The following is a 10905-nucleotide window of genomic DNA, read 5'->3' on the forward strand; positions in this document are numbered from 1 at the left end:
TTTTTAACATTATTGAATATCATATTGCGTAAAAATAGTTAATAATAATTTATTGTTTAGTGTAAAGATTTGGAATTATGGTATCATAATTCTGAGACTTTAAGATTTTATCTACGATCATTAATAATAACGTAAGTTTTTATTTTCTGATATCCGTCATTTCAAGGGCACGGCAAATAACCTGACATAATGTGCATTTCCCATTTTAGTTACATGTTAAATAAAATCGCCTTAATGCCTATATAATAGAGAAATCATCATATCAATTCCAGATCCCGGCACCACGCAATCACCTCTGAAAATGGCTAAAATGCTGAACGAGCAAATCAACGTGAACAACTTCACGGCCGTGATGTGTCTTAACGCGTCTTCCCTCATCGCAGCGTACGACGAACACGTTCTTGTTAACACTTTCAAGTTTGGAGTGCTTTACCAGAAGTATGGACAGACTACTGAGGAGGAACTATTCGGGAACAACGAAACGTCGCCAGTTTTCAACGAGTTCCTTGAAATGCTGGGCCAGAAAATCCAGCTGAGAGATCACAAAGGTCAGTTGAGACACTGTCTTTAATTTGCAAGTTGTTAAGAGTTTCGAGGCGCAGGCTTTTATTCATCAAAGCTTTTAAGATTTGTTGGAAATTTTGATTCTAGGTTCTTGTATGAGTAAGACTATATAAAAATGCTTAAATTAGCTAATGAAACGAATCAGATGCAGATATAAAAAATGTGTTATAAAAATACCTATAAAACATGTCCTATTATTAAGCTTGTAATAGTTTCAGTCTAGAATGTTCTAGAAAGTTTTATATCTTTCAGGTTATAGAGGAGGTCTCGACATAATGAACGGTCACACCGGGTCGGAAGCTGTATACGAACGCTTCTACGACCGCGAGATCATGTTCCACGTTGCTCCACTGTTGCCGCACACCGCTGGCGACGCGCAACAGTTGCAGAGGAAGCGACATGTTGGCAACGATATTGTCGCTATCGTGTTTCAGGTATTGGGTTACTTGACATACTTTTGGGATGCTTTTTAGAGAATATTAATGAATATTTTTTTGGTACTTAATAATTTTTATTTAAACTATGGAAGGGGATATAAAGTTTGCGGAAAAGCGTTAATATGTATTGTAAATTAATGTGTGTTTCATAAAATAAACAATATTTGATTTTCCAGTTTTGGACTTCCTAAGGAACCCTCTCAGATTTTAAGACAATTGATAACAATTATCATGGCTCTTATTCCGATGAGATTTTCGTGATACTAGATTTATTATTGCTAATCTAAATGTTTTTGTTTCATTTTCAGGAGAGAGCAACACCATTCACACCAGATATGATTGCTTCTCACTTCCTGCACGCTTTTATAGTAGTTACGCCTGTTGAAAGCGCTGAAGGGGAGACCAGGTAATATACTTATACTTTTTACTAAATAAAGGGGGCATTTATGATTTTAAACTGTTTTTTATGTAGTATCTTGTTACTTTACGAACATTTATTTATTAATTTGTTTATGACAATATTCATACATACATATATTTTTAAAATTTACATTTTATAACAATTCCATTTTATTTTACATTTTGTGAATGTGATAAAGACAATGTGAATATTTCTTTTCCATTTACACTTTAAGCTAGTCAGTTGCTGGAAGTAGTTTGTGAAAGTTTGAAATAACGATGACTATATTTGCATTAAGAATGGAGGAAATATACTGGTGGGAATTGTACCTCTGGGTAATTTAAATGCAGAATAATATCCTTGGCTACTAGTACTTAAGTGTCTAACATTATAATGAAGTAAATTCAAACATCCTTTAAAGCCGATTGTCAATGCAATATGATTTATCTTTTTTATAATATATATATATATATATATATATATATATATATATATATATATATATATATATATTATAAAAACTATATTCTCATTTAAACTATCCTATCTTACAATCTAATCTATCTATCTACAAATTTGTGTGCAAATTTGATTTTAATCGGTTAAGTAGTTTAGGGAGACCATCGCGGACAAACAATGTGACACGTAATTTATATATATTAAGATTGTATCTAGCCCTCCATTTGCTGATATGGTATTTTTATCTCAGGTACAAAGTGGCCGTCACAGCACGTAGGGACGTTCCATTCTTCGGGCCGACTCTCCCGCAGCCGCCGATATTCCGTAAGGGGCGCGAGTTCAAAGACTTCCTCCTTACCAAGTTGATAAACGCCGAGAACGCGTGCTACAAAGCGGAGAAATTCGCCGAGTTGAAGGCGAGGACGCGCACGTCGCTGCTGCAGACATTGGCTGAGAAGTTAAAGAAGAAAACCGTCGAGTTCCTTGGTACGGGGGCGAGGTGCGAGGCGGGCGCCGTGTCGCCGCAGCCCGAGGGCACTCCCAAGCAAGAGGGACCAGGCGCAAAGTTTATAGGCACGGTCAAGAAAGCGATTATCTCGAAAGTCAGGTATGTTAATGCAAATATAACACTACATTGTGTAACAAATACGTGCAAATCATGCGAATGTTATCGATGATATAGGTTTACGTAATTGCACTTTCTCGAATACATTAATACAAAATGTAAACAATTGAGCATACAATAGTTGTAAATATAATATTGTCGTTAATAGCAATTAGGTAGTGATAATTGAAACATTGAATGTAACACTGTATGCCTTGTTTATAGATCACCAAGTGTAGACACGAATCTTTCAAATGATAGTAAGAATGCCGCCAATAAGAAAATCACACCACATGAGACACCCACGCCAAATGTAAGTATCATTTTAATTTACTGTGAATAATATTTTTGGTTTCTGCCACCCAATACACAACCTAAAACATGCTAAGTCCGTATGTTTTGAATACATTTATTTATTTAGAAAATTTTTATCAAAACTTCCGTACAAGTTGCACCGTGCCTTAAAACTATAGATAGCATTGTACATCTTCCATATGTATATCAATCTCTATTAACTATCAATCATCACATCTCTTTATTTACACAGTCTACGTCTTTTTATATTACACTAATATTGAACAACCAATCTCCACAGAGCGGCCGATCCAAAACCTCGGTTCCCTCGTCATCAGCGAGCGCGGTGTCAGTCCGCTCGGCGGGCGGCTCCGCGGGCTCGGGCGACTCCAGCCCCGACGTGACGTCACGAGCTGCAAACCCACGCGCACCCCTGCATGACCACAGTGACGACTCTAGCTTGAACTCTGTCGATCTTGATCCTTTGGGTCAGTATTTCATAAAAATACGTCAAATAAACGTAAACACACATCCACGCTCGAACATCACGTGCGCGGACACACCTACGCACTCACACACAACACATGCATACATATACACACATACTCATAATGATGATGATGTTTTAACTAATCTTTCATGTTCTATCGCTTAGAAAAATAATAAAAAAATTGTCTTTAATAACGCATGCCACATAATAGTAATAATCTGAGCAGACATGAATGTAATTATGAGGGATGCCTAAATATCTAAATTTCAGGCACCCGTACCATTAATAACGTTTATTAATACACAAACTTTTTTCCACAACTTAACTTCGATGAATAATATTGCAGATCAACACAATGTCATTTTAGTTAATTTCTTGATGTTTTGGGGATATTATTTCCTTGCTAAATAACGATAGTTATTTTGCTCCTATATTTTATACAGGAAATTAACGAAGAAATCGTTCTTTGTATCTTTATTCTTTATATAATGATAGTTGTTTAAAGAAATTCAGGTCTTCTGTCAATAACATATTCAATGGTCTCTTTCTATTTCAATTTAATTGCAATAAGAAAAAACAGCAAAATATTGACTTTATAATGCATTGAGGAAAGAGTTAACAGAAGTGACATAAGGGGCTCAAATTTTGATTAGTAGATTCAATAAAAACATTTTATGTCATACTAAGATAATTGCTCAGATATTCATTCATATTTTCAAGAAATTATATTTTCATACACACAAACCCAATCATAGTCGTCTGTTTTTTTACTTTAGGTCGTTAAAATCGTCAATATATAAGTATCATCATTTTACAGTTTATGTTCAAATTGACAAAACCACCATAACATTAGATAATTCGTAGATATTCATTATGGATTCTTTTTGTAATTAGATGACAAGGACTGGTTGGTTTGTGGTAAAAATGTAACAGGTTAGTCCTGTTCACAGATTTGTTAATTGTTATTCCTCGCACTAGATATGTTCATAGAGAAGGTAGTTGCACCCATTATTTTAGTAGAATAGTTGTTCTGTCTGTAGTTAGATCGATGTTAAGATAAGGGTATGCAAGACAATGGCATGCTTGTTCCTAATTTTTTGAATAATAATAAAAATCTTACTTTTTAGTTGTATATCCGAAAACGTTATAAATATAAAAAAATCTTAATGTTTTTTTTCACACGCTAATCAATATTTCACTTGAGTATTAACTGAAAAATTATTATATTTTGCATAGTATTTAAATAATCAAAAATCACCGTTTAAACAGGTTAAGGTTTTCTTGACCAAAATTAATTAAAACCAAAAAAACAACTGCGAAGCTATATTTAAGTATCTTTATTTTATAAAATATTGAATATTATATATTCTTAACATTAAAATAAATGTAAAATTCCTCTATTAATTTTTAAACCTTTTCCATAGGTGCCGTATATGTGGACAGTGACACAGGGCTAGAATCAATGTCCTCTGCCGAAGTGGGAGCAGCGAACAATCGCGAACAGGTTTTGCCGCCAAAAGATGCCGAACAATTGCGACAAGAGGTCTGCCGCCTGAAAAATGATAAACTTGATCTCTTGAAACAAAATATTGTAAGTTATTTGTTCGTGTTCGATATATATTTGTAGTTTAACTGGTTTGAGAATCTTAGTGTAAACAAAAAGATTTTACGTGCGAAAATTCGTAAGTCCTACTTCCTACTAATCCTACTTAATATTATAAATGCAAAGGAACGAAGTTTGTAAGGATGTGTGTGTGTTTGTTGCTCTTTCACGCAAAAACTACTGAACCGATTGCAATGAAATTTGGTACGTAGACAGCTGAACAACTGTAGTAACATATAGGGATACGAACTTACGCGGGTGAAACCGCGGGGCGCAGCTAGTTTTGAAATAGTTCTGAACTTGAAAGCTATTGAACAACTCTACCAACAAATTGTGTCCAAAATAGACACATTAGAATCTTACTGCAATCTTTCGGGAACGCCACAAAGCTTTGCACAATTGTATTTTTAAAAACAACGCCATCTTGTGACTCATTCACTGACCACTGCAATTTGTTTTACAGAACTGGCAAAACGAGATAAAGTGCTTACGAGAAAAAGTCATAACATTGCAGGCTGAACTAGCAGCCGCCGCCAAAGATAGAAGACTTCGAGAACAGTCCACCACCATCATACCCAACCCTTCCACTCATGACTCCACAGCTTAGATTATAAGCATAGGAATCTAAATATTATCATCTACGCTATTAAGTCGATCTTCGCATGCATAATGCTATTGATCAAGTAATGATTCTTATAAATACGAATTTCCATTAGTAATCTCAAAAGAAGATTTGATTTGATTGTTGATTACATTGGTACAAATAGTAAAATGTTTAAATGTCTGCGCATAAAATTTCTCGCGCCAAGCTGGCCTAATATGATAGTAAAATAGTGCAATATTTCTATATTATACTATAACTAGCAAATTATATGTATCACAATATTATTCTTACATAACATTCGACAAATATTTTTCAAATATTTAAATTTATTTGCCAATATTGGCAAGGCTATGTACATAGCGCAAAATACGAATTTCTATAAAGATATTGAAAAAGAAACCTTTTTATACGTTGATTCTACAAATATCTATGCTTTTTAAATATGGTAAATTTTCGAAATTTCTTTAATCTTTTAAAAGAAAATCCTTATGTGAACGTTTATTATACGAATGATTAGAAAAACACGAATTTCATACGTATTTATTGTTTTATTAATTCTTTCAGCTTAGATATATAAGCTTAAAGATCAAAAAGCTTTCAATGTTTAGAAAAATGGCAAAATTTTCACGTTTACTATTTTAACTTGTTGAAATACGTAATCTGTAGCTGATATTTTATAATTCTGTAAACCAGCAATTATTGTGTGCATTAAATTTTGAACTCGCTTTTTGTACTAGAAGTACACTAAATAATTTTATTAGAAACCGTAGAATAAATGTAATTTATTCGTTTATTAACATATAGTAGTCAATGTTTGGACAAAATGGTACCTACGAAAGCCTTCACTTTGTAGCCTATAAATTATGGGTTCGTTAGAATCACGTTATTATTATATAGAATCAATAGATCATATAGTATATTTAAAATAAGAGTTTTCTATTTTTTAGTAAATCCCAGTATGTATTTCCATATTTATCGTATTTTTTTACATTTGTATAACTTTTGTTATTAATTACGTGCAATTTACGTGTTCTTTCTAGCATTAGCATTGAAGAGGTATTTTTGTCTTGATAAGAATTAATATTGATTTTATTTCTGTACAAATTATCATTTTTCTATAGCACGCCTCTGGTCCAATAGATGTCGTTTAAAAATATGAGATATATATTTTAATAAAACAATTCTCTAAGTAAAATATTACTAATCTATCTCAAATTCCAAACGTATTTGAACCATAGTCGTGATATAGAAATACTAAAGACCATATCTTACTTTATCTTTTTCTACTGAGCTTGTAACTAAATCACCCAGTTTCCCAGCTGGTTTTGTAAATATATTTTAACTGGTCTAAGACTATACTAATTAATCAGTATTTCTTAATTTATGCTTGACATTAAGTGTCGTTTCGAATGTCTTTGAGTTTGATTATGTTTTGTTGTTTATAATTAATATTTTATACCAAAGTTAACATTCCCAACTACATAGCATAGAGTTCCGTAGCACTTAAAATAATAGAGATGAATCAGTATTCTTAAAGGTTATAGTTGAGCACGTAACGTAAGTCTTAAGTTTACATTTAGTTTTATTATTAAATGTAATCCTTTGGATTTCTGTTCGACTGTTGATTATGATTATAAGTTGATTAAGAGCTAACTGTTGATTCTTCTCTTAGACTTAAACCAAATATTTCGAGCGCGGAGCGTAAGAGAGTATAGTTATAATTATAAGAGATACTATTGAAATATATGAATAGTTACTAAATTAATATTGTTGTTTTACTAGGTAACTTCCCTTGTACTTAATTAATAAAGTGTGGACGATAAAGTAACGTCAGTCTACAGATTTATAATATTATACAGTACAGTGTGTATGAAAAACATATTTTAACCTACATCACATAATAAATCTGTTACTTCCTTTTTTATTGTCTAGTGTAAAATTATTTCGACTGAACAATAATGTTTTAATGAAAAAAACACCACCTGCAGTACAAACACCGCAACTTGAAACTTAATTTAAACCAAATTTATACTGATTCTTAATTGTAAATATAGATGGCGCTAAAATAAGCATAGCGGTTTGGTCTTTTCAGACCGAGAATAATCCCGTCGGAGTCGCTTTCGGAGTAAAATAATTATTATTCATGCGGTTTTCCTTTTAGACGGTGTTCCTTTTAGACTGATTTCTTCATAAACGAAACAGGTTCTCAATTCAGTTGTCTTTAATTGTTTGGTTTTGTTGCTCTTAATAACTCCATGGATTTCTAACCGATTGACATGATTCTTTTTAGTTTCTCTTCTATTAATTTTGTGTTTGATAGGAAATTGCGGTTATTTGGTCTCATGTTAGAATCTCTAGTCATACCTCCGGGACGTCACGGAAATTTTTTTTAGACAATATTCATCTTTAATTTTTATTTTTATAGCATTGAAATGCTTTATAAATTAGAAATTTTGAAAGAATAGAAAAAATTTCTAATATTCATCTTAATATAAATTACTACTTTTTTATTTGCTTTAATAAATAGTAGATCATATTTAACACTCTTTAAATACTATTTTAGAAATAAATTGTAGCTGTAAGTCATCAAGTTTAAAAAAAAATTATTCTTAATGAAGCTAATAGGCCTCCTATCAGTGTGTATTGAGGTGGTGTGTCCCAGCTGTGGGAACATATATGGGCTGATGATAAAAGCTATTTGTAGCTAGTTATTTCTTATTTAAATTAAAACAAGCTCTGCTCATAATTTTTCACTAGAAATTGTTCAGCTTTGAAGGCTTCGCAACTCTTCGTTTTCAGCAAATTCTTCTAAATTCTTTAAGATTAAATGGGTTTTCCGATACATCATTTAAGGTTCTAAGAAGTACTTTTATTTTTGCCAAAAAAGCGACAGTTTTATTTTTGGATTACTAACTCTACAACTTTACTTATTAAGTATACAATTAAAAATCATTCCATTGTGTATTTACAAAAGATAATTTCAAATAAGTTTGGGCTTACTTCTTTAATTAATGTGAATATAATATAAATACCTCTTAAAAATGTAATCAAAAACTTTTAACCAATCCAATAAAAAAGTTTTTGTTTCAAATCTGCTATGAAAACCTTACAGAACTTTCCTTTCTTTTTAGACTGTTGTTAGGATTGGTTCTCAAAGGACTTAGCTACATACCTACCTACAGATGATTTTTTTTTTATAAGAAACGAACTTTGTCACTATGTGGAAGTAAATACAAAGTAAACGTAGCTATAATGCCATATAAATAATAAGTCTTTTAATTGCAGCTTATCAGTCCACATACAAATAATGAGACAAGTAATTAATGATCGAGTCTTTTTGTTTCTTCTTCTTTCATTACATTCCTAAATAGGTAGTAATCACTTCCTTCATTACCAATCATTATAGTGTATTCAATTTCAAATAATCCCTCATGTTATAATATACCACCGTTATTTTATACCTAAATCTGAGAATAAGAGTGTAGCACCACAGATAACATAATACCACAGATAACATAATATATATACTAGTAAAAATACTATACTAGGTAGCACTGACACAAGTATCTTTATTAACTAAATTGGATTTTCCGCGATATATCGTCGTAGTTTGAACTAAGTTAGCGATTTCATTATTTTTAGTGAGCCGAAAATTTTCTCTAACATTTAATGAATCTATTGATTGAATAGTTTTCTTCATGATAAGAATTACTGGACTATTATACTTTGATACTTGACATCACTGTATTGAAAATTCTGTCTCATCTAGGTATGGGTAATTATTAATTATTTATTTTGTTGTCTGAACATTTTATTGTAACTTTCATAAAAACATAATGTAACTTAATTAATTCAGAATTACATATTTATACTTAAGTAGGTATCTAGAGAAGGTCCTCTCGTATGAATATTATAACAAGTCTCTATGTCATATTTTCTTCAGACTCTATTACATAACCCTAGTGAATTAGTGTGTTAATTAAAAGCTCGTCATCAAAAACTTAACAGACACTACCATTGTTAACATAAAATATAAATATTGTTCATGTAATACATTTCAACAATCTATGTGACCATTTCCATTTTTGCCAAAACAAATTCTTTTGCCAAAATTTATCAAAGATATGCGAAAGATTTTCTTTCGACTGCCAATCATTCTTCATACTACCTGCGAAGCCCATATTATCTTATCCTATAAATTTTCATAAGAGACCATATTATACAAGCCCTTTTATGACAATGCAAATAAATTGTATTTCAGTACAGTACGACAATTTAACCTTTATCCATTCAATATTAAATATTGAGGAAGGATAAGGATTTTTGTACATAGAGTTTTCATAATAATCAAATCGGAATATGAATGTTTACTGCTTTGACTTGAATGTGATTTTATTTTCTGTCATCCATATTTAATTCTCATTTTTATAAGATGCATCATAAGAGAATGTTTTTTTAGGAAATATTAATTTCATTTCATCAATTCTTGTTCTCTGGTTAATTAATTCACCATGTACCTATGGCTTGACCTTTCAAAACTTAGATATGACTAGGACCTTTTTATTAATATAAATCTGATATAATCAAAATCTTGAAATGAATGATAGTAATATTAAAATGGCAAGTAATGGATTGATTCCAAAAATTTATACAAAGTTTCTCAGAAATTCCCACGAGAATGGCAGCGAAGCTAAACCAATTTTGCTATATTCTTGCGAAGTAGATATACTTTTATTGCGCTAATTGTGGTAAAAGCATGAATTCCGTATATCTATGCATCTTTTAGATCCAATGTAAAATTAATAATAAAATAATTAAATAATACAATTGAAAATTTGTTTTGTCAAAAAATTTTAGTTATGTGCCTTTACTTATGATATATTTTATGTTATGTTTTTCCTGTATAGGCATATATCTATCACGACATGTATTATTTTGGTAAGTATTTAATACTGTCGCTTATCAAAAATATCGTAAATAATAAGTCACGGGCAATGCAAGTATATAAATTAATAATACCTCTATCTACATCGTGCATTACTTATTGAAATAGGAGCTGCTAGGCGTTCACGTCGCCAAATTGCTATAAATTAATTCTGATTTAGTAGATGCTAACCTAGTTTCATTTTCATATTAATTAATGGATTGTATTAATTTGTAAGCAGAGTTCTATATCATACCTACACATAGAACGTAGATGTGATAAAATTGCCTGGTTATATAGGCAGTTTTAGTTTTTCAGAACAGAGCATATAAATAAAAGAAATATAATATTCATCACATGCCTGGATAATAGTGATAAGTGATATGTAGAATCAAGATTTCCTGGGTTCAATACCCGGTGGATACAAAAAATTTCTTAATTATCACCGGGTAACCTTGTGCAAAATTATGAGAATAATTTCTTGAGTTCTCGGAATATACAACGTAGCGTCTCTTGATCGATCATT

General features: G+C 31.3%; 1 protein-coding gene across 5 annotated transcripts in view; it reads left to right on the forward strand.

Annotated features, from left to right (window-relative positions):
• Positions 1–7182, forward strand: part of LOC119839986 (rap1 GTPase-activating protein 1) — a 207741-nt gene extending 200559 nt beyond the window's left edge. For all 5 annotated transcript variants that reach the window (XM_038366465.1, XM_038366463.1, XM_038366466.1 and 2 more), the window contains 8 exons: positions 273–548; positions 817–998; positions 1310–1407; positions 2111–2467; positions 2690–2777; positions 3060–3246; positions 4673–4839; positions 5315–7182. In XM_038366465.1, coding sequence (XP_038222393.1) covers positions 273–548; positions 817–998; positions 1310–1407; positions 2111–2467; positions 2690–2777; positions 3060–3246; positions 4673–4839; positions 5315–5458 — 1499 coding nt within the window. In that variant the 3' untranslated portion in view covers positions 5459–7182. The remainder of the gene's footprint in view (positions 1–272; positions 549–816; positions 999–1309; positions 1408–2110; positions 2468–2689; positions 2778–3059; positions 3247–4672; positions 4840–5314) is intronic.
• The last annotated feature ends 3723 nt before the right edge of the window (positions 7183–10905 follow it).

The sequence above is a fragment of the Zerene cesonia genome, chromosome 5 (genome assembly GCF_012273895.1).
Source record: "Zerene cesonia ecotype Mississippi chromosome 5, Zerene_cesonia_1.1, whole genome shotgun sequence".
Lineage (NCBI taxonomy): Eukaryota > Metazoa > Arthropoda > Insecta > Lepidoptera > Pieridae > Zerene > Zerene cesonia.